A 25,119-nucleotide genomic window follows, 5' to 3' on the forward strand; every position below is an offset into this window, starting at 1 on the left:
CTCCTGAAGGAAGAAGTAGGGAAAGCATCATGTGGGTAACGTCAATCAGCAGATGAACAGCCTAATGCTCAGTGTTGCACACAGAGTTATAACGTGCAGGAGGTGCTATGGTGAGGTACAGCTTTCAGCAAGCACTAGCAAAGAGATGAAACTCTTATTTTTCTCTCCTTCCAAAGAGCTGCTCACATTACCTTCTTCATATTATAAGGATAGTGTGTCCTTAAGACATGGTATACCAAAGCGAATGTATCCACAAAAACTTGATTTTCCTGGATAGAAAAGGTCTAGGTAATTTAAAGAGAAAGGGGCAGTCAGAGACCTCTTTTCCAACATGGAGGCCACAGAGTGCCACATGCCTATCTGGGTCAGCCAGAGGAAAGCAAAAAGACAAAATTAAAGCCTTGGAAACTCTATTTGTGGACACAATGGCTTGATGAGTAAAAACACAGTTGGTGCAAGTCACACACAATCTCTTCATAGCAGCATAAAGCTGCTGTTACACTTGATTAACAATCAGGTAGTAGTCCCAAAGCTGTTAAACTCTGCACATTTACAGTTCTCAAGTTTTCCAGCTTCAGCTCCAAAAATCACCAGCTGGAGTTCCACTGAACTGTTCCTCAGTGACAGTTGGTGACCCCATCTCTGTAACAGCTTCCAGCTCCACTATCCTCCTCTTTGGGTCTCTGATTCTGGGTCTCTTCACTTTAATCAACATCCCAGTGACTGTCCTTTCAGCTGCTTTGACACAAGGAAATTCCGTCACAACAGTTTCTATCACTCTACTCCTTTAAGCATCTGGTTTAAACTTCTCTCTTTGACAAATCCTTTGGTCATTTGTTCCGATAGCACACTGTAGCTTGATGTCAAATTGCATGTTTGGTAATACATTAGACCATTTTATAATGTTCAAGGCTGTATGTAAAAACAAACTGTTGTCATTGTGGCAGTGCTACCTCAGTGACTATTCTTGAGTAAGAAAACATATTATCATTTCTCAAGCTGGTGGCGGAATCAGCATAATTTCTAACCACAGCTTCAATCGATAGAAAGCTACGAAAAGAACTGTGAACAACAATTAACAAGAAAGCCGAGAAAAAACAAGGAGTAAGAATGTTGTCTGTAACATTTTAGTAAAATAGAGAGGTAACCATGTGGCATTTACATACAAAGTCTGCTTTAAGATCTGCTATGTGCTCTTTCAAACTTGTCTTAAGTCTAGACAGCAAGTTAGCAAACCCCAAGGTGATGTCTGGCTTTCTGCTTCCAATCAATAAAGGTAATAGAGGGAGCTTTGGGAGCTAAGGCAAAAGGCCTGAGCACAACGTTAAAATATATTGCTCGAATGCAATTTTACTGATAGAAACAGGCCCCCAAATATTGCATAAAGACAATACAACTGAATTAAATCATGCAACATACTTACACTCTGACTGGCAGCAGAAATGCTGGCGTGCACTTGCTGGGGCGTGGCAGTTGTTAGCAACTGTCTACTGGTAGTAGTATTTGATCTGAGTGCTTGCTGCACCGGAGGAGATGGTCGACTTACGGGAACATTTGACAGCCCAGTGGACGTAGATATTTGCTGCACCGGTGGGGATTGAACATTACCAGCTGCGTTAGGCCCATAGGACAGTTGCTGCCGCTGTGTTGGGGAAGGCAATTTGCTAATGGCAGTAGGTTGATGGACGGACATTTGCTGGTACAGTGTAGCTGTCTGCCCTCCATTGATCGATTGCTTGGCAGCTCCCTGAGTATGTCCCTGAGGCTGGCGGACCTACAAAACAGGAAATGAACTGTGGCAATGATAAAAGCATATACTAGAAGACAAAAATAAACAGATATCATTCAAAATAAACTCTCCATCATCTGAGTTTTCCGACTTCTAGAATAGTATGAGGGATGATGGATGGAGGGATTTAAGTGGAGGGACTGGAAAAGATAGGGCTCCAGATACTTTTACCCACAGATACATGGAAGAAAATTCTTCAATTAGTTAATACATCTTCAATGCCTGCCAGACACTCTTTGATACAATTTAAGGTGGTCCACAGTACCCATATGTCAAAGGACAAGTTAGCCCGTTTTTAATCACCATATAAATCCTGTATGTGATAGATGTAATTCGGAGGTGGCTTCCCTGACACGTTTTGGTCCTGTCCTCTTTTGGAAAAATATTGGAAGGACATTTTTAACGTTATTTCAACTGTATTGAATATTGATTTACAACCTCACCCAATCACTGCAACTTTTGGGCTACCAATGATGGAATCTGGCCACTTATCTGTTGCTGCTTGTCGTATGATTGCCTTTGTTACATTAATGGCCAAGCGATCCATTTTGTTTAAATGGAAGGATCCAACACCTCTCACCACTTTTCAATGGTTTTCTCAAACTATATCATGTTTAAACTTAGAAAAAAATTAGGAGTGGTACCGTTGATCTCCTTCGCTTAAATTTGAGGAAGTTTGGAGTCCATTCATTCAATATTTTCATATGATATAGATCCCTTTTCAATAATCTTTGAATTTAGAGGAGCAGAGTTGACGACATAATAATGCTCTTTGTTCATTGAGAAATATCAGTCTAGTTTTTTTGTTCTTTTGAAATTTTTTTTTAAGTTTGTTTAGTTTTATTACTTACAAATATTTTTTGATTTGTGTCTTTTTTTATATAATAGATCTTTTTCTTTCTCTTTTTGATTTTTTTTTTGTAATATATTCATTTACCAAGAAACCGTGGGGCCTAGAAGATATTTTTTTCATTTTTTATGACTATATATGTCATGATTGTCCTCCTGATCTCTTTGTATTACGTGTATAATTACCGATGTTATATGTATTAATCCGTATTAATTTGAAAATTAATAAGAAGATTGAAAAAGAAAGGAAAAGATAGGGCTTTTTTTCTTGGTTTAGGGGGTTTGTCAGAGAAATTCTAAATCATGATCAGTTTAAATAGATGGGTCAGTAATCGGAGAGCACAGGTAGAAGGTGAGTAGCAAAAGAAACAGTGGCAATACAATGTCTTGTTTTTACACAGATGGCCAATCTGGAATGCACTGCCTGAAATTATATGTAAGAAGATTCAATTAAGAAGAATTGATTAAACATTTGATAATAAAAATCTGAGACAATGAGGAGTAAGCAGGAGTCAGATTAATTACTAAGGATCTGGCACAGGCTACACCTCAGAGCAAAACAGCAAGGATTTTATCTGCTCATGGACAAAGTTAAAAAGTGAATTGAGTAAATTTTCTGCTAGGTTATTTAAACTAATCTTATACACGTTCAGAGGGCAAATAGGTCATTTAACCTTTAAACCTATTCTGCCATTTAATTAGCTAATGGCTGATTTCTGACCTAGGGAATATTGCTTACTTCCTATGGTTAATAAAATTAAATGGCTTAGATTTTGTTCAAATTCTAACTACCCAATTTGCTGAGTTACGTCAATACATAGCCAGAACTTTTAGGAATGCCACATGGTTTGATGGGGACAATGAGGAAAGTTAAACCCTCTTTCCAAATCCTTCTCTCCCAGAAGGAGATTTTCCTTGCTCTCATAAAAGGTACCAACACAGCTTTTTCTCGTGACCACCCTTTACTTTTTCGGAGTCTGGGGTGGGCTTGGTCCAACAGTAAAACACTAGTGGGCTAAACAGACGCCACTATCACCCAAGCACAATTCTGTCAGAAAGTTAGCTTTCAGATCAAAACAAGGGAATGCATGTAGTTTGGTATGGAAAACGACTGACAACTTAAAAGAGAATCAAATACAACTTAGACCAGCAAGACTAAAGAAAATCATGAGGCACGGTAGCGTAGCGGTTAGCGCGACGCTATTACAGCGCCAGCGATCGGGGTTCAATTCCCGTCGCTGTCTGTAAGGAGTTTGTACGTTCTCCCGTGTCTGCGTGGGTTTCCTCCGGGTGCTCCGGTTTCCTCCCACATTGCAAAGACGTACGGGTAGGTTAATTCGGGTTTAAAATGGGTGGCGCGGACTCGTTGGGCCGGAAGGGGCTGTTACCACGCTGTAAATAAAATTTAAAAAAAATTTTTAATTTCAAAAAATATTTGGAAGAATGTAATCAAAATATCAGAAAGGGGAAAGGTTATAGGTAGCAAAAAAAAGGGCACTTTTTAAAATACATTTTGAAAATAAGTCAATGAAAGGGTTATTCATAGCTGCTACAAAGGCTAATTTTCATGGCATTTATACCCTAGGTATATATGCCCATGACAATAATCTTGAACTTGAATGGCGGGATATGGATCACGTACAGGCAAATGGGATTAGTTTCATCTGGCACTGTGGTTGGCACAGACATTGTGGGCCGAAGGGCCTGTTGCTGTGCTGTACTGTTCTATGTTCTAAAAATATGGTGTGGAACTTTGATAGGAATTAATGCAGAAAAGTAATGAAAACGTAAAAGAAAATGCTGGACACACTCAGCAGAAGGGGCAGGATCTATGGAAAGAGAAACAGAGCTAATATTTCAGGTTGAAGACCCTTTATCAGAACAGATGAAGTTACCAATTCTGATCAAGATTCTTCCACCCAATATTTTAACTGTGTTTCTCTTTCCACAGATACTGATACAAGATATAAGATGTAGGATTTCTTTATTAGTCACATGTACATCGAAACACACAGCGAAATGCATCTTTACGTAGAATGTTCCGGGGGCAGCCCGCAAGTGTCGCCACACTTCCGGCGCCAACATTGCGTGCCCACAACTTCCTAACCTGTATATCTTTGTAATGTGGGAGGAAACCGGAGCACCCAGAGGAAACCCATGCAGTCACGGGGAGAACATACAAACTCCTTACAGACATAGGCCGGAATTGAACCCGGGTCGCTGGCACTGTAATAGTATTACACTAACCGTTGCACTACTGTGCCTGCCTGTAACAATTTCAGATTTCCAGCATCTACATTTTCAATTACTTGGTAAAAAGAACAGAATTCAGTGGGTAAGTCACTGCATCGTAAATTATTGGGGAATAGCAGAGAGGAACGGACCTTATGTTGCTGGCTGTGATTAAATGTGTAAATTATGCTGAAGGTCTGGACAGTAGTCAGTGTTCTGAAATTTGTTCATGAAAGGAAAGGCAATGACTCTGACTCTCCAGGGCCAAGTGCTGGAAGGTGGGATTAATACGATGGGTCCCCGCAAATCAGCATGGACCCGGTGGGCAGAAAGGCCTACTTCCATGCCGTATGATTCTATAAACTAGTCATCAGTTAATCCCATATCAAGTGCAGGTAAACACTGGGTACCCAGAATCCAGGATGAATGGTGGACACAGAGATGAGTAAATTAGTATAAGTCAGGAAGCATAGTTGTACAGGATAGCACGTATAGATTTGTTAAAGGTTTATGCGATAAAGGTTTTTTTTTTGCTTAATTTGATGCAAGATTTTCAGACAGCAGTCAAACAGTGGACCAGTCAGAGTATTTGGATACATACAAAAATAGCATAACAGAAATATTCTTCCACTGACAGAAAAACTAAACGTTAGATTTAATGAAGTTGCTTGAATTGCAGAAGGCCTTCAAGTGGTGCACCCTAGACATCTGTGCTTAGTGCATTATTGTTATATACACATGGTTGGACAGTGGTAAAAAGAAAAATGATGTCCACATTCACCAATACAAAGGGCTTGAGAGACAACTGAACAGATTGTAGAGAACCTCAGGCAGTAGATGGGCAAGCAGAATGGGAAAACAGGTAGCATTTAATGCAGCCAAGTTTTATTCTTCATTCCAGAAAAGGAATGGGAGTGTACTGAATGGAAAGATGCCAAAGGATAAAGACAGAAAAAAAGAGGCTCAATTAGATAATTTCTTACTATTGAGACAAAGGCACAATGAAGAAACAGCAGTTTGGATTCTTGTAAATAAGGTCTGAAAGGACAGAGACAATGAAAGGCTTGCCACAAAGTACTGTATTATAGGGAAGGAACAGGAGTAGAGCATTAGAGGAAAAACTACACTATTTAGCCTCTCAGTTCCATTCTGCCACTAAATGGCTTAATGGCTGATCTGTGATATTACTTCACATTATCATTGCCCAATATTCTTTAATATCCTTGTTTAACAAAATCTATCAATCTTGGACAAGTTTATCAATTGACCCAACATCAAATACTCCAACATTTACGGTGGCCAATTAACCTACCAACCTGCACATGTTTGGGATTTGGAAGCATCCAGGGAAACTCAAGCAGGATGGAGAATATGCAAGATCCACACAGACAGCACCGGAGGTCAGGACTGAAATCGGATTCTCTTCTAAGAGAAGACAAATATCAAAGATCCTAACAAAGTGATTTGCAAAAATAAAATTAATCTTATTTAGAGAGATGAATTTTTGCTTCCCCTCTCCTGAAGGTGCCCAAACTTGCTTCACAGGAAGTGCTTTGAGAAATAAAGTCATCACAGCATGAAAGATAGTACATAAAATTAAGTCACATACCAACCATAATCCCATTAAATGGTAAAGAACAAGGGGCTCACTGTGACACTACACTGTCAAAAGGGGTATGGGAGAGGAAAGAAATAATTTAAGTTACAGACTTACTTGTACCCCATTCATCTGTGGCAGTAATAGCACCTGACCCATGAGTTGTTGCTGCTGTTGCTGCATCTGCACAATGTTCCCTTGTTGAACCACTTGCACCTGCATCTGCTGAAGGTACCTCCCATTAGCACTTGGCATTGTGGTTGTTGGCTTCACAAGCTGCACCGCTTGCTGCATCCGCGAGTGCCCGCTCACTGGTGGCCAGGGGGGAGCTGAGTGAGGCTGACGGATGAGAACCTGCTGTGTGTTCTGCTGTGGAGGGAGCTGGCGTGGGGGTGGGAGCTGTGTCTGTTGGTAACTAGGTGGCGGAAGGCGATGGGAAGACTGCATAGGTACGTGGCTTCGCCAGGAGTTTCCTTGTGTCGCAATCATTCGATTGTTCGGCTGGTGTTGGGAAACAGGCTGGAGCTGAGGGATGGTCTGGTGCTGTGGGACAGGCTGAGGACAGTGGCTGGACACAGACGGATGCTGAACGGGAACATGTGTTGACAACGTTGGGGGAACTTCAATCACAACATTGCCTGTTGGGAAAGAAACCATTTGTGAAAACGTGTTTATCTTTTTAGACAGGACTAGACAGGAAGAGAAATTAACAGCCTGGGGTCCAGGTAGCTGAAAGCACAATCACCAAGGGGGGTGTGGCGTGGGGGGAATTAAAAAGAATGATATGCAAGAAACCAAAATTGGAAGAGGTTTGTTGGACTGTAAGAAGCTACATAGATTAAGACAGACAAGACCATGGAGGAATTTAAAAAACAGAAATGAGAACTTCAAAAATCAATGGGTTGTTGACGATGAGATAGATTATAGATCAATGAGTACAGGTGTGATGAGAGAAGGGGACTTGAGTACAGGCAGCCCAGTGTTAGACGAATACGAGTTATGAAAGGCCAGCCAGAGAGCATCGAATGGTCAAGTGTGAAGGTAACAAATTACAGCATTAGTCTGGGAAGCAAAAGTCTTCTGCTGTGAACAGGTTTTGAAGTACTCACCAAAATTAGCTGCATTCTTAGTCCAGAAAGCAGAGTCCCACAGAAAAGTAATAATGTCGTTCTTCAACTCCTCTGTATTAACCTTTGATTGTAATCCTCTTTGTAACTGATAGAAGATCTGTAAAAGCAAGAGATCCGTAAAAGCAAGAGATCCTCTAAGCAAGAACGCACAGGGCACAGAAAATTAATCCTTTTATCTGCAGTGTCTGACTGAGTTTTGTTTCATAGAAAGGTTTACTGAAGTTTGATTGCTCTAATTTACAGACCAAAATAATGTACAAACAACAGTGAGTTGATGTTGCAAGGAAAGCCAGTAGCCTCACAGATGTCACAGGGCAGATAGCTCTCACAATTTGCATCGAACAATATGATGTGATTTTAAGGAACTTCAATGTAACCCTAAGTTTAGCTGAACTTTCCACAAACTGACCGCATCACCTAAAAGTCAGCATCAAGCCCCATGCTAGGATCAGATTCTGAATTAAACATTCGGATTTATTAAATTCTTAAGTAAGGTGCATATGGAGGGTATAATTTTGTGCAAGGTGACAACAGTTGTCACATTTCCCAAAATCAAAAATCCTGATCATAATGAACACAGTTAGTCTCTTCAGCAGAATCCCTTAAGTGACACAATCCAACCAGGGAAGCATTTCAATCCTACGTACTCTGTCTGCATATTGACATTGATTCTGGATCAGCCTTGCCCAGCATGCTTACAAACAGATTTTCTGTTACAGCAACCTGTGTTGATAAAACAAAGGGTTAAACACGATAAGCAGAATTGCCGGTTAATTCTTTCAATACCAATTTTTTGCAGAGCAGCAGGGCTGTGCTGTTATCAGTGCTGACGGCCCAAGAAGCAAACTTTAAGACATGGTCCATTTGCCGGTACAGTTTGGACATGGACAGGTGTTGCTGCTCCAGCTTCAGCTGTTGCTCCTCTGCCAGTCTCTGTCAGGAATCAAAGTAAAAGACATAAACCTCAGAAATTATCTGGTTGTCTGTCACTTGCCAAGATGGACATGAGATCTGATACCTGTTACTGCTCTCCCAGGAAAAGAATCCTCAAGTAACATGCACATATATCATTTGCACAGAGGAGGGAATTAATGGCACAAACATTATTTTAGAATAGGTGGATGGTGAAGCACTGGGCAGTGAAATTCTATGGTTCACAGTATTTAGCCCACAGGTTAACACAGTGATTCAGATTTTAAGATAGGCAAAATAAGACAAAAGTTAAACTAACCAGAATTTAAGTAAAACGTGAAAGCTGAATATGGAGCTTTTGACCCCTTTTCCATACTTCCACTCCCACCATTAATAGCACTTCAGCCTTCCAAGCCAACTCTTGACTAAAGGGCTAGGCAATGCACATTGGCAGGCTCTTCCACTGTGGGGCAATAAATTCCTACATGCAGTTGGGTGTCCTAACTTAGCCACGTAACTACTTTTTAGTGAGAGGCACAAACAAATTAAGTATAGGAACCACAGTCGAGCTTTACACTCCCATGAACGGGTACAAAGTTCAAATGTGGAACTTCCTATGCTGCTGTGGCATCAAATAGCACAGGCAAGGGTTTAACCTCTTGGCCCACTACTATGATAGGCCATACTTTTCTAGCTCAGCAATTGGAAAAGCTTTCAAGAGGCAGTGACTCAATTTTAAAGGCAAGGCCACCATTTTATTTTTAATTCATCCATAACTGCCTTTCAACTGACTGAGGCGCAAAGGTACCTGAGAGGACACCACAAGTAGTGTGGTGACATAATGGATAAAAACTATGCAAGGTTGTCATATTTTCTTCCATTAAAGGAATTGGTGAAGGTGTGGGCATTTGGTCATCGAATGATATAGCACAGAAACAGGCCCTTTGGCCTACCGCATTTATGCCATGCCATTTCCTAAGAGGAGGTCGAGTGTAGCCCCTTTTCTAGTTGGGGCATCTGCATATTGCTTCAGAAAACTTTCCTGGACACACTTAACAAATTCAGTCCCATCCAATCCCAAAGCACGATGTCTGTCCCACTCAATCTGAGGGAAGTTAAAAATCATCTAATTATTACACTATTATTCCAACATCTATCTGTGATTTTACAACATATATGCTCCTCCAATTCCCACTGTTCTATCCATATCACCTCGCTGGACACTGCCCCTCGGATATCCTCTGTAAGTACTGTCGTGTATCCCTAATCAACAGTACAACCCCTCACCCCCGCCCTCTTACCTCCACCGAGCTGGAAGATCGGTATCCTGGAACACTGTCTGTCCCTCAACCATGTTTCCATAATAGCTATAATATCACAATCCCATGTGCTGGTCCATAACTCATCTGCTGACATGTGAGGTTTTTGCATTAAAGTAAATGCACTTTAACCTATCAGACCATCCATGCTCCCTGAGCAGCCTAAGGGACATGCTTGCTTTAACCTCTAGATTTCCTTCATCTTTCTCATCTACACCATTACCTTGGGTCCTAATCCTTGCCAGACTAGTTAAAGCCCTCCTGAGTAGCACTAGCAAAGCTCCCGCGAAGATATTAATCCCTCTCCAGTTCAGCTGCAACCTACCCCTTTTGTACAGGTCACCTCTGCTCCAGAAGAGATTCTAATGGTACAAGCAGCTGAAGCCCTCCCACCGGCACCAACTCATCAGCCACACATTCATTTGCCTTATCCTCCTACTTGTATGTTCGATTTGGTGTGCAGTGTGGCATCTGGCATTTCATGCTCACCATCTGAAGCAATATGCAGATGCCCCAACTGGAAAAGGCCAGAGTAGTTAGAATGGGTCCAGGGTCAGTGATGTGTTCATCGCGAGATGCAGGAGTTCTGGGAGACCTCTAATCTCCCTGATAGCTACATCTGTACGAGGTGCATCCAGCTGCAGCTCCTTACAGACTGAGTTAGGGAACTGGAGTTGCAGCTGGTTGACCTACAGCTCTTACGGGAGAGCGAGGAGTTCATAGATAAGAGCTACAGGGAGGCAGTCACTCTACAGCTGCAAAAGGCAGGTGTAACTGCCAGGAGAAGGAAGGAGAACAGGCAGGTAGTGCAGAGTACCCCTGTGACCATTCCCCTCAATAACAGGTATACTGCTTTGGATGCTGTTTGGGGGGTGGGGGGCGGGGGGTACGACCTACCAGGAGAAAGCCGCAGTGACCAGGTCTCTGGCACTGAGCCTGGTCGTGTGGCACAGAAGGAGGGGGGGGGGGTGGTGGGAAGAAGAGGAGAGTTGTAATGATAGGGGGTTCCAAGTAATGGGGTCAGACAGGAGATTCTGTGGACGGGAAAGAGATTCCTGGATGGTATGTTGTCTCCCAGGTGCTAGGGTCAGGATGTCCCTGATCAGGTTCACAGCATTCTGAAGGGGGAGGGTGAACAGCCAGAAGTCGTGGTACATATTGGTATCAATGACATAGGCAGTTAAAGAGATGAGGTCCTGAACAGGGAATAAAGGGAGCTTGGTAGGATGCTGAAAAGCAGGAACAAGGGTAGTAATCTCTGGATTGCTGCCTGTGCCACGCGCCAGTGATGGTAAGAATAGTTAGATTTGGCAGGTGAATGCGTGGCTGAGGAGTTGGTGCAGGGGGCAGGGTTTCAGATTTGTTGATCATTGGGATCTCTTCTGCGGGAAGGTACGACCTGTACAAAAGAGACGGGTTACGCCTGAACCGGAGGGGGACCGATATTCTTGCAGGCAGGTTTGCTAGAACTGTCGGAGAGGGTTTAAACTAGTTTGGCAGAGGGATGGGAACCCAAGTGATAGGTCAGCAGAGGTCAGTGCATTTAGTGCACAAGTAGATGCAGAGAGTGTAGAAAGACTGTGAGGAAGGATAGGCAGTTGAAAGGGCAAAATTGCAGTCAGATGGATGGGCTGAAGTGTGTCTACTTTAATGCGAGAAGTATCAGGAACAAGGGTGATGAACTTAGAGCATGGTTAAGTACATGGAACTAAGACATGGTGGCCATTACAGAGACTTGACAATGGCTGCTGGATATTCTGGGGTTTAGGTGTCTCAAAAGGGACAGGGGTGGAGGTAAAAGAGGTGGAGGAGTGGCTTTGCTGATCAGGTACAGTGTCACATCTGTAGAAAGGGAGGATGTCCAGGAGGATTTGTCTACTGAGTCCTACTGTGTGGGTGGAAGTCAGAAGCGGGAAGGGTGCTATTGGGCGTATTCTACAGCCCCCCAGTAGCAGCAGAGACCCTGAGGAGCAGATCGGGAGACAGATTTTGGAGAGGTGCAAAAATAACATGGTTGTTGTCATGGGTGATTTCAACTTCCTGAATATTGATTGGCACCTCCTTAGTGTAAAGGGGACAGATGGGGCAGAGTTTGTTATGTGTGGCCAGGAAGGATCCCTGTCACAGTAGGTGGACAGGTCGACTAGAGAGGCCATTCAGGACCTGGTACTAGGCAATGAGCCTGATCAGGTTTAAGATCTCTCGGTGGGAGAGATCCTAAACCTTGGAGAGGCATAGGAGCAGACAATATGGGAAAGTATTTAATTGGGTGAGCGGAAATCATGATGCTATTAGGCGGGAACTTGGGAGTGTAAATTGGGAACAGATGTTCTTGGGGAAGTGCACAGTGGAAATATGGAGGTTGGTTAGGGAGTACTTGCATGGGGTTCTGGATAGGTTTATCCCATTCAGGCAGGGTAAGGATGGTCGAGTGAAGGAACCATGGTTGACAAGAGAAGTAGAATTTCTTGTCAAGAGGAAGAAAGAAGCTTACCTAAGATTTAGAAAGCATGGATCAGACAGGGCTCTGGAGAGATACAAGGTAGCCAGGAGGGAGCTTAAGAATGGACATAGGAGAGCTAGAAGGAGGCATGAGAAGGCCGTGGCAATTAGGATTAAGGAAAACCCCAAGGCATTCTACACATATGTGAAGAATAGGAGGATGACTAGAGTGAGGGAAGGACCAATTAGGGATAAAAGAGGAATTAAGTGCCTGGAGACAGAAGAGGTAGGGGAGGTCCTTAATGAGTATTTTGCTTCAGTGTTCACCAGTGAGAGAGACTTTGACGTTTGTGAGGATGGCTAGGGCATGTTGACGTGAGGAAAGAGTATGTACTGGAACTATTGAAAAACATTAGTATAGATAAGTCACCGGGGCCGGGCGGGATATATCCAAGGTTATTACGGGAAGTGAGGTAAGAGATTGCTGAGTCTTAGGCGATGATCTTTGCGCCCTCACTGGGCGCAGAGTAGTGCCAGATGATTGGAGGGTGGCAAATGTTGTTCATTTGTTTAAGAAAGGGAGTAAGGATAACCCTGGGAATTGCAGACCAGTGAGTCTCACTTCAGTGGTGGGCAAATTACTGGAGAAGATTCATAGAGATATGAAGTGTGGGCATTTGGAGAAGCATAGGCTGACTAGGGACAGTCAGCATGACTTTGAGAGGGGCAGGTCGTGCCTCACAAGCCTGATTGAATTCTTTGAGGATGTGACAAAGCACATTGATGACGGTAGAGCAGTGGATGTGGTGTACATGGATTATAGTAAGGCATTTGATAAGATTCCTCATGGAAGGCATGGGAGCCAGGGAAACATGGCTGTGTGGATTCAGAATTGGCTCACCCATAGAATAGGTGGTTGCTTGGATGTCGGTGACCAGTGGTGTTCCACAGGGATGTGTTCTGGGATCCCTGCTCTTTGTGATTTTTATAAATGACTTGAATGAGTATGTGGAAGGGTAGGTTCGTAAGTTTGCTGATTACACGAAGGTCGGTGGTGTTGTGGATAGTGTAGAAGGTTGCTGTAGGTTACAACAGGACATTGATAGGATGCAGAGCTGGGCTGAGAAGTGGCAGATGGAGGTCACTTCCAGTACAAACTCCACTGGAGGTCAGTATCGAACCCATGTCTCTGGCACTGTGAGGCAGCAGCTCTACAAGCTGTGTCATCGTGCCACCATTCGGTCTCAGAATCTCACAGTGCATATTTCAACCTGCAGATCTGAGTCTGGAGAGCAAGTGTTAACAGGTTATTCAGGTTCTGCCTTTAAACTCGACTTCAGGAGGTCGAGTTTGAAGGCAGAATACAAGGTTAATGGCGGGACTCTTAGCAGTGTGGAGGAACGGAGAGATCTTGGGGTCCACGTCCATAGATCCCTCAAGGTTGCGCAGGTCGATAGAGTGATTAAGAAGGCGTAGGGTGTGTTGGCCTTCATTAATCGGGGTACTGAGTTCAAGGGCCGCGAGGTAATGTTACAGCTCCATAGAACTCTGGTTAGGCCACACTTGGAGTATCGTGTTCGGTTCTGGTCACCTCATTATGGGAAGGATGTGGAAGCTGTAGAGAGGGTACAGAGGAGATTTACCAGGGTGCTGTCTTAGGAGGACAGGTTGAGTGAGCTGGGGCTTTTATCTTTGGCGAGGAGGAGGAAGAAAGGTGACCTAACAGAGGTGTACAAGATGATGATAGGCATAGGTCAGGTGGACAGTCAGAGACTTTTTCCCAGGGTGAAAATGGCTAACACTAGGGGGCATAATTTTAGGGTGATTGGAGGAAGGGTACGAGAGGGTGTCAGAGGTTAGTTTTTTTTTACGCAAAGAGTGGTGGGTGCGTGGAATGCACTGCCGGCAGAGGTTGTGGGGGCAGATACATTAGGGTTATTTAAAAGACTCTTAGACAGCCACATTAATGATAGAAAAATGGAGGGCTATGTGCAAGGGAATGGTTAGATAGATATTACAGTAGGATGAAACGTCGGCACAACATTGTGGGCCGAAGGGCCTGTACTGTGCTGCAATGTTCTATATATTACTTATACCGACTTTTTAAAGTGCAGAATTTATGTAAATAAACGCATTAAAATGGCTCACAAGCCACACCAAATGTGAACGTTTCAGGATTTTTCTCAGACCAAGCCTCTGGATTTCTCATCCAAACTGCTTTAGCATTAACACCAATGGCATAAACATCACCAATTCAGAGAAGTGTGATTACCTCCACTCTCTGGATAAGCGTCTTGCCCCGTTTATTTAGCTCTCTCATTATCTGTAGGATGGCCATCTTGATCTCCACCTGGACCTTCTTCTGCATGTCCTGAACATCTCTTAACCTGATGGATGAAATTAGAACTTTGATCCAATTGTAATGAGAACACACCTGCAACAAATAGTTGCCCTCTCCCCTGGATATTTTGGGCATTTGTAAGTAATTGATCCATAATGCACGATGGAAGGTCTGGGGAAACAGCCCAGCTAACCCCAATATATTATTTTTGAGGTATTCAAGAGTTGTAAGTTTATACAATCACAGGGAAATGTTTTCTTCCCTCCTTGAACACCTTTTGAACTCAACACAGCACGATGCTTGATTAACCAGTTACCTCCCTGAAAAGATATCACCTTTGAACCGATTTTAAAACCCCACAGCATTAAAATCCAAGATGAAGTCTTCACTCTGCTCAACAAATACAACAGACCTTGCTTAGTTGTAGTGGGTAATTTTTAAATCCAAAAAATTAACTGAGAAATCAGACAAAATATTCAGGAGGCATAGAGTAATACAGCACAGAAATAGGCCCTTCAGCCTAAAGAGTCCACGTTGACAATCAACCATCCATTTACACTAATCCAATTTGTTATTCTCCCCAAATTCTCATCAACTCCCCCCAGATTCTACGACTCACCTAGGGGCAATTTACAGGTGCCAATTAACCAACCAATCACATGTCTTTGGGATATGGGGGAAAAAGCAGAGCACTTGAGGAAATCCATGCAGTCACTGGGAGAATGTACAAACTCCACTGGAGGTCAGTATCGAACCCATGTCTCTGGCACTGCGAGGCAGCAGCTCTACAAGCTGTGTCATCGTGCCACCATTCGGTCTCAGAATCTCACAGTGCATATTTCAACCTGCAGATCTGAGTCTGGAGAGCAAGTGTTAACAGGTTATTCAGGTACTTTTGTAGCAAGGGCAACATATCACAGCCTCATTTGTTACCTGCACTTTTTGGCAGAGACACACTATAAATCAGTCAGCAATGTGCAGTTCTGCTTTACATTTCCATTGTCTCATTGAGGTTGAACCAACTGCAACTCCCAGCTGCGAACAGTGATCAGCAGACACTAATGGGCTGCCTGACCCCTTTAGTTTACTATTTTGTTTTGCTCTCAGCCAAGTAAGTAAAAGGGCTAAGCTTTTACCCACTCAGGGGTATAACATCTGATGGCAGTTGTAACCAGGCCTGGCAGCTTCTTCATTGGAGTTATTCAATTTGAGTAGAACGGTCTGCATCTCTAGATGAGGCCAGGAAACGCACCTAGTACGGACTTGTTTGGTGGTCACTTGCAGCTGGTTTTTCTTCTCTGTCAGCTTTTTTACCAAGTTTTCCAGAGTCATCTTCTGGTTTTTAATAGCTTCCTCAAGAAACTGGTACCTGTAATGCAATAAACGATTCAATGCAGATGCAATTTTTCTTTACACTCCTCAGAACATAATCTAAGGCTGTGCAGCCATATATTGTTCATGAAGGACAAATCCCACTGAAATGAAATTGTCGACCCTCAGTTTTTATTCAAGTCTATACCTGCACAAAAACAATCTTCTTATCAATCAGTGCTATTTGAAATCTGTGAAGAATATTACCCCAGAATGCATTGTTGCCATTGCTTAGAACTGGCATATAAGCAAATGTAAGATAGCAAAACATCTCAAGGCACTTCAGAGCAGCATTTTAATATACCCAGAAGTAAAGACTGATGGTAATCCAAGCTCAGTACAGAATTAGGTGTATTAGGTGTCAAATTGGGTCAATGATTCATTGAAGAATAAATTTCAATGCAACAAACACTCCTGAACTGTAACGCCAAGAGTCCAAACTGTATATTCAAGGAAGAACATGCGTAGGCTCAAAGTGTGTATGGAACAAGAAACAAGATATAACTAGTCAAAAGGAGTGCTGAGACTTTGCAATTTACTTTCTGGTGACCCAGGCAGAAATTATGTCAATGTCAAGATCAGATTAGGTAAGTGGGAGAAGCAACCACCGAAGGAACCTTGGCAGATGATGTGTTTAGAACTACCTGCTCACACTTACTAGTTAGATGAATAGAACTGCCTTCATGCATCACACTTATGAGTTTCTACTTGCAAGGCAGATCTGGGAGGATGGTCACCAACACATCTGGGATCCTACCTCTCCTAATGGATATACAAGGATTGATGTGTGCAGTTGCGTTTGAAATCTTGGTAGTGGATTTAAGAACATAAATGATTTATACGGTTAGGTGAGGAGTTCCAGAATTTTGACACAGTAATGAAAAGTAACAGTGGGGCAGATTTTCATCAGATTTAATGCTGGGTTTCAGTTGGTTATCACTTCAGAAGTCCAAGTTTCCAGCAATGGCATCAGCCAAAATCAGCAGCAATATCTTCAGCAAAAAAAAAACAAGCCACTGGAAGAACTCAGCAGGTCAAGAAGCATCGATGGAGGCAAAGAGATGATCGATGTTTCAGGTCGAGACCCTGCATCAGGACTGAGAGCGTGGAGGGAAGATAGCTGGTATAAAGAGGCGAGAGGGAGGGGTGAGACTGAGACTGGTGATAGATGGAACCAGGTGAAGTGGGGGACGATGGGAAGATGGATCCCGGTGGAGGAGGGGAAGAGGGAGTTTTGAGACAGAGGCTGGTTGGTGATGGGGGAAACAGAAAAGGAAAAACCATTTGCAGATGGAGTCAAGTGGAGAGAGAGAATGGAAAAGGTCAAGACAGAGACAGGAAGATGATGTGGAACCAGATAAGGGAGGGATGACGGGGAGATGGAACCATTCTGGTGTATTTCTCAGTCAATAGGGCAATATGATTTTCTGCAATCCTCCCAGCTCTCAGGCTTCGAAATCTGCTCACTCAGTCTTTGCCAATTCAAACCTGGTACAAGCAGAGCAGCTCTCCAGAGAAAGGTAAGTAGTTAAGTGTATTTAATTTATTTTAGTTAGTTTCAATTATTTTAATTGATTTTTAGTGTGTGGGTGTAATTTTAGTGTTTAAAATGCAAAGATAATTTTCTTACACAATTTCCTTGCACTTTCCTGCATCAGTCAGGGCATTGAGTACAGGAGGAGGCAAAAAACAGGAAATTATAGGCCAGTTACCCTGACTTCAGTGGCTGGTAAGACATTTGAGTCCATTATTAAGGATGAGGTTTTGGGGTACTTGGAAGCTCGTGATAAAATAGGCCGAGTCAGCACGGTTTCCTTAAGGGGAGATCTTGCCTGACAAATGTGTTGGAATTCTTTGAGGAAGTAACAGGCAGGATAGACAAAGGAGAGTCAGTGGATGTTGTTTATTTGGATTTTTTAGAAGGCCTGTGACAAGGTGCCACACATGAGGCTGCTAAACAAGACAGGAGCCCATGGTATTACAAGAAAGGTACTAGCATGGATAGAAGATTGGCAGAAGGCAAAGACTGGGAATAAAGGGGGCCTTTTCTGGTTGGCTGCTGGTGACTAGTGGTGTTCCACAGGGTTCGGTGTTGGGTCCGTTACTTTTCACGTTATACGTTAATGATCTGGATGACGGAGTTGAGGGCTTTGTAGCCAAATTTGCAGGTGATACAAAGATAGGTGGAGGGGCAGGTAATGTTGAGGAAGCAGGGACTCTGCAGAAGGACTTGCACAGGTTGGGAGGATGGGCCAAGAAGCGGCAGATGGAATACAGCGTAGGGAAGTGTACAGCCATGCACTTAGGTAGAAGGAATATAGGCATAGACTACTTTCTAAACGGGGAGCAAATTCATAAATTGGAGGTGCAAAGGGACTTGGGAGTCCTAGTGCAGAATTCCCTGAAGGTTAACTTGCAGGTTGAGTCGGTAGCAAGGAAGGCAAATGCAATGTTCGCATTCATTTCGAGACGACGAGAACATAAAAGCAAGGATGTAATGCTGACCCTTTATAAGACATTAGTCAGATCACATTTGGAGTATTGTGAGCAGTTCTGGGGCCCCATAGGTAGGGATGAGCTGGCCTTGGAGAGGGTCCAGAGGTGGTTTACGGGAATGATCCCAGAATGAAAGGGTAATATACGAGGAGTATTTGATGGCTCTCAGCCCGTACTCACTGGAGTTTAGAAGGACGAGGGCAGATCTCATTGAAACCTACCGATATTGCAAGGCCTGGATAGAGTGGACGTGGAGAGGATGTTTCTAGTTGTGGGAGAGTCGAGGACCAGCCTCAGAGGGCACAGCCTCAGAACAGATATCCCTTTAGAACAGAGGAATTTCTTTAGCCAGAGGGTGGTGAATCTGTGGAATTCATTGCCACAGACGGCTGCGGAGGCCAAGTCATTGGGTATATTTGAAGTCGAGGTTGATCGGTTCTTGTATAGTAAGGGCGTCAAAGATGTGAAATAACTAGTGAAGAGGAAGAAAGAAGCTTACTTAAGGTTTAGGAAGCAAGGGACAGACAGGGCTCTAGAGAGTTACAAGGTAGCCAGGAAGGAGCTAAAGAATGGATTTAGGAGCGCTAGAAGGGGGCATGAGAAGCCCTTGGCGAGTAGGATTAAGGAAAACCCCAAGGCGTTCTACTCGTATATGAAGAACCGGAGGATGACTAGAGTGAAGGTAAGGCCGATTAGGGATAGAGGAGGAAACATGTGCCTGGAGTCGGAGGAAGAAGGCGATGTGTCTTTAATGAATACTTTGCTTAAGTATTCACTTGTGAGAAACACCTTGATGTTAGAACCATAGAAAACTACAGCACAGAAAACAGGCCACTCGGCCCTTCTAGTCTGTGCCGAAACATTATTCTGCTAGTCCCATCTACCTGCCCCCAGCCCATACCCCTCCAGACCTCTCTTGTCCATGTATCTATCCAATTTACTCTTAAAAGTTAAGAGCGAGCCCGCATTTACCACATCAGATGGCAGCCCATTCCACACTCCCACCACTCTTTGAGTGAAGAAGTTCCCTCTAATGTTCCCCCTAAACCTTTCCCCCTTCACCCTAAAGCCACGTCCTCTCGTACTTATCTCCCCTAATCTAGGTGGAAAGAGCCTACTTGCATTAACCCTGTCTATGCCCCTCGTCATTTTATAAACCTCTATCATATCTCCCCTCATCCTCCTCCGCTCCAAGGAATAAAGTCCTAACATGCTCAATCTTTCCTTATAACTCAACTCCCGAAGACCCGGCAACATTCTTGTAAATCTCCTTTGCACTCTTTCAATCTTACCGACATCCTTCCTGTAGTTCGGCGACCAGAACTGCACACAATATTCTAAATTTGGTCTCACCAATGACTTATACAACCTCACCAAAACATTCCAACTCCCATACTCAATACTTTGATTTATAAATGCCAGGATGCCAAAAGCCATTTTTTACAACCCTGTCTACCTGTGACTCTTTCAAGGAATTATGTATCTGAACTCCCAGATCCCTTTGTTCCTCCGCACTCCTCAGTGCCCTACCATTTACTGTGTACGTCCTACCTCGATTTGTCCTTCCAAAATGCAACACCTCACACTTGTCTGCATTAAATTCCATCTGCCATTTTCTGGACCATTTTTCCATTTGGTCCAGATCCCTCTGCGAGCTTTGAAAGCTTTCCTCACCGTCCACTACGCCTCCAATCTTAGTATCATCCGCAAACTTACTAATCCAATTTACCACATTATCGTCTAGATCATTGATATATACAACAAACAGCAATGGCCCCAACACAAATCCCTGAGGCACACCACTAGTCATAGGCCTCCAATCTGAGAAACAACCATCCACAACCACTCTCTGTCTTCTCCCACTCAGCCAATTTTGAATCCAGTTTACAACCTTTCCATGGATACCCATTGACTGAACCTTCTGAACTAATCTCCCGTGTGGGACCTTGTCAAGGGCCTTACTAAAGTCCACGTAGCCAACATCCGCAGCCTTACCTTCGTCTACTTTCTTAGTGACCTCCTCAAAAGACTCCACAAGATTCGTTAAACACGATCTACCATGCACAAGGCCATGCTGACTATCCTTAATCAACCCTTGGCTGTCCAAATACTTATATGTCCTATCTCTCAGAACACCTTCCAATAATTTACCCACTACTGATGTCAGGCTCACTGGCCTGTAATTACCTGGTTTACTCTTCGAGCCTTTCTTAAACAATGGAACAACATGCCAGTCCTCTGGCACCGCACCCGTGGCTAGGGACATTTTAAATATATCTGCCAGGGCCCCTGCAATTTCTACACTAGTCTCTCTCAAGGTCCGAGGAAATATCTTGTCAGGCCCTGGGGATTTATCTACCTTTATTCGCTGTAAAACATCAAGTACCTCCTCCTTTTTAATCTCTATATGTTCCATGACACTAGTCCTTGTTTCCCTTCCTTCCATTTCCACGATGCCAGTTTCCTGAGTAAATACTGATACAAAAAAACTGTTTAAGACCTCCCCCATCTCCTGAGGCTCCACGCATATGCGACCACTCTGATCTTCTCGGGGACCAATTCTGTCTCTTACTATCCTTTTGCTCTTAATATACCTGTAGAAACCCTTTGGGTTTACCTTCACATTATCTGCCAAAGCAGCCTCATGTCTTCTTTTTGCCTTCCTGATTTCCTTTTTTAGTATTTTCTTACATTTCCTATACTCTTCAAGTACCTCATCTGTTCCTAGTTGCCTATACCTGCTATACACCTCTCTCTTTTTCTTAACCAGCTCACCAATATCCCTTGAAAACCAAGGTTCCCTATGCTTGTTACCCTTGCCTTTAATCCTGACAGGAACATACAAACTCTACACTCTCAAAATTTTGTCTCTGAAGGCTTTCCATTTACTGAGCACATCCTTGCCGGAAAATAACTTATCCCAATCCACCCTACCTAGATCCTTTCTCATTTCCACAGAATTGGCCTTTCTCCAATTTAGAACCTCCACTCGAGGACCAGACCTATCCTTATCCACAATTATCTTGAAACTAATTGCATTATGGTCACTGGACCCAAAATGCTCACCTACACATACTTCTGTCACCTGACCTGCCCGGTTCCCTAATAGGAGATCAAGTATTGCATTCTCTCTCGTCGGTACCTCTACATATTGACTTAGAAAACTTCCCTGAACACGTTTGACAAATTCCAAGCCATCCAATCCTTTCGCAGTGTGGGAGTCCCAGTCAATATGTGGAAAGTTAAAATCCCCTACTATTACAACTTTCTGTTTCTTACATCGGTCTGCTATCTCTCTACAGATTTGTTCCTCCAATTCTCTCCGACTATTGGGCGGTCTATAATACAACCCTATTAGTATGGCCACACCTTTCCTGTTCCTCAGCTCCACCCATATGGCCTCTGTAGACGAGCCCTCCGGGCTGTCCTGTCTACGCACAGCCGTGATCCGTTCCCTGACCGGTAATGCCACTCCTCCCCCTTTCATCCCTCCCCCTCTATCACGTCTGAAACAACGGAAGCCCGGAACATTAAGCTGCCAGTCCTGCCCCTCCTGCAACCATGTCTCACTAATAGCAATAACATCGTAATCCCACGTGCCAATCCTCGCCCTAAGCTCATCTGCCTTACCTACAATACTCCTTGCATTGAAATAGATGCACCTGAGAACATTACTATCATGTACAAACCTTTGATTTCTGTCCATACCCGCAGACCTCGCACAATCATTTTCCTCCTCACTTTCTTCTGTAACGCTCTGGTTCCCCTCCCCCTGCAAATCTAGTTTAAATCCACCAGAGCAGCACTAGCAAACCAACCCGCAAGTGTGTTAGTCCCCTTCCAGTTCAGGTGTAAACCATCCCTTCGGAACATATCCCACCTTCCCTGGAACAAAGCCCAATTATCCAGAAACCTGAAGCCCTCCCTCCTGCACCAACTCCTTAGCCACGTATTTAGCTGCATGATCCTCCTATTTCTAGCCTCACTAGCACGTGTCACAGGTAGCAATCCTGAGATTGCAACCTTGGAGGTCCTGTCCTTCAACTTTGCACCTAATTCCCTAAACTCTCTTTGCAGGACCTCTTCCTTCTTCCTATCCACGTCATTGGTCCCAACATGGACCACGACACCTGGCTGCTCACCCTCCCTCCTGAGAATACCAAGAACTCGATCTGAGATATCACGGACCCTGGCACCAGGGAGGCGACAGACCATCCGGGATTCTCGATCTCTCCCACAGAATCCCCTATCACTACTGCTCTCCTCTTTACCCTCCCTCCTATCTGAGATGAGGGTCCTGCCTCGGTGCCAGAGACTTGACCACTACAACTTGTCCCTGGTAGGTCGTCCCCACCAGCGGTATCCAGAACGGTATAGTTATTGTTGATGGGAACGGCCACAGGGGTGCTCTGCTCCTTCTGTCTAATGCCCTTCCCTTTCCTAACAGTCACCCAACTACCTGCCTCCTGACTTTTAGGTGTAACTATCTCCTTGAAACTCCTATGTTTGTGAGGACAGTGTAAAACAGGCTGATAAGCTAGAACATGTCAGTGTTAAGAATGAGGACGTGCTGGAACTTTTGAAAAACATTAGGATAGACGAGTCCCTGGGGCTGGATGGGATATATCCTAGGATACCATGGGAAGCAAGGAAAGAGATTTCTGAGTCCTTGGGGATGATCTTTGTGTCCTCACTGGCCACAGGAGCACCACCAGATAATTGGAGGGTGGCAAGTGTTATTCCTTCGTTCAAGAAAGGGAGTAGGGATAACCCTGAGAATTATAGACCAGCAATTCTTACTTCAGTGTGGGTACATTACTGGAAAAATTCTTAGGGACAGGATTTATGAGCATTTGGAGAAGCAGATTCTGATTAGGCATAGTCAGCATGGCTTTGTGAGGGGCAGGTCATGCCTCACGAAGCCTGATTTAATTCTTTGAGGATGTGACAAAACACATTGATGAGGGTAGAACAGTGAATGTGGTGCATATGGACTTTAGTAAGGCGTTTGATAAGGTTCCCCATCATAGGCTCATTCAGAAGGTCGGGAGACATGGGATCCAGGAAAACTTGGCTGTGTGGATTCGGAATTGGCTTGCCCATAGAAGGCAGGAGGTGGTTGTAAATGGAGTGTATTCTGCCAGGAGGTCAGTGACTAGAGGTGTTCGGCAGGGATCTGTTCTGGGACCCCTGCTCTTTGAGATTTTATAAATTACTTGGATGAAGAAGTGGAAGGGTGGGTTAGTAAGTTTGCAGATGACATGAAGGTTGGTGGTGTTGTGGATAGTGTAGAAGGTTGTAAGGGTTACAACGCAACAATGATAGGATGCAAAGCCGGGCTAAGAAGTGGCAGACAGAGTTCAACCCAGAAAAGTGTGAAGTGATTTACTTTGGAAAGTCAAATTTGAAGACAGGATACAGGGTTAATGACAGGATTCTTAGCAGTGTGGAGGAACAGAGGGATCTTGGGGTTCAAGTCCATAGATTCCTCAAAGTTGCCGCTATTATAATTATTTATGACCATGAATCTACTGGCTAGTTGTGAAAATAGAATTGGTTCACTGATGCCCTTAAGGGAAGGAAATCTGCCATCATTGCTTAGTCTGCCTATATGTAGCCCCTGACCCATCAATGTGGTTTACTCCTAACTGCCTGCTCGGTTCTAGGGTAATGAAGGATGGACAATAAATGCTGGCATTTCCAGTGACATACAGATCTAGTGAGCAAATATATAGAACACTACAAAATAATGTTTTTTATTTGTTGTTTCACTTGAACTGTTATTTGGACAGAAACTTCTACCGGTGTCACTTTTCCCAATTTGTCTGAAGTTATCTAACCGAACAGACCAAATAAAGCAGGATTACACCTACCCCCCACCCACCCAAACTGGATAATTCAGTACCATATCACATCCAATGGAAGCAGTGTACTATTGCTTCGATTTGTGAATGCACGAAACAGTTCAAAAACTGTTTACACAGGTTGAAAATAGGCTTAACAATGGAACAGTGATGAGTTAGGAAAAAAACACTGAAGACTTCTGTTCAAGAAAAGCAGTTAATCGTGTAATAGCTGAAACAGTTTCAAGCCCTCGCAGTGAATGTTTAAGTGATATAAAACAAGGCAATATTGTGATACTAACTTGTTGATGAGATAAAGCTCTGGAATTAGACAATACATAGAAATATTATCTTTACAAGCTTTACCCATCTTCATTTTAAAGACTGAAATATGAATAAGTGCAAGGGCAACGCAAGTAGGAATAGATAATTGTAGACGTGTGCTGTATTCAGGTATCCCAATGGCTGAAGTGGAAAGGATTTGAGGAAGATTAATTGACTTGTCAAAGCACCTTCTTCTGGTGAAACAGCTATCAGTTAAACAGGTTTGATTAGAGACATGCGCCGGAAAGACGCAAGACTACCATTTTCTCTCTATTCAGATCTTCAAAACAATGCAAGAGCCTGAAACTGTCTCAGGTAGTACACCATTAAATACTCCCTAATTGAAGTTTTCAGCATTTTCCCAAGCTATCACTATTCTATTAAGCTGATTTTCAATCCAGGTAAACAATTTTTGAACTGCTTTGTGAGTTATTTCTCTCAAAAAAGGACCTTCAGAACAATGGAAGGTATAGC

At 43.5% G+C, this 25,119-nt stretch overlaps 1 protein-coding gene across 4 annotated transcripts in view; it reads right to left on the bottom strand.

Annotated features, from left to right (window-relative positions):
* The window catches only part of LOC127585451 (transcription intermediary factor 1-beta-like), a 120,179-nt gene that overhangs the window by 18,167 nt on the left and 76,893 nt on the right, over positions 1–25,119 (bottom strand). For all 4 annotated transcript variants that reach the window (XM_052042901.1, XM_052042902.1, XM_052042903.1 and 1 more), the window contains exons 5-10: positions 15,864–15,980; positions 14,543–14,657; positions 8,384–8,530; positions 7,577–7,694; positions 6,585–7,105; positions 1,424–1,774 (exon numbers count right to left, since the gene is read on the bottom strand). In XM_052042901.1, coding sequence (XP_051898861.1) covers positions 1,424–1,774; positions 6,585–7,105; positions 7,577–7,694; positions 8,384–8,530; positions 14,543–14,657; positions 15,864–15,980 — 1,369 coding nt within the window. The remainder of the gene's footprint in view (positions 1–1,423; positions 1,775–6,584; positions 7,106–7,576; positions 7,695–8,383; positions 8,531–14,542; positions 14,658–15,863; positions 15,981–25,119) is intronic.

This window comes from Pristis pectinata, chromosome 33, assembly GCF_009764475.1.
Source record: "Pristis pectinata isolate sPriPec2 chromosome 33, sPriPec2.1.pri, whole genome shotgun sequence".
In the NCBI taxonomy this organism is placed as follows: domain Eukaryota; kingdom Metazoa; phylum Chordata; class Chondrichthyes; order Rhinopristiformes; family Pristidae; genus Pristis; species Pristis pectinata.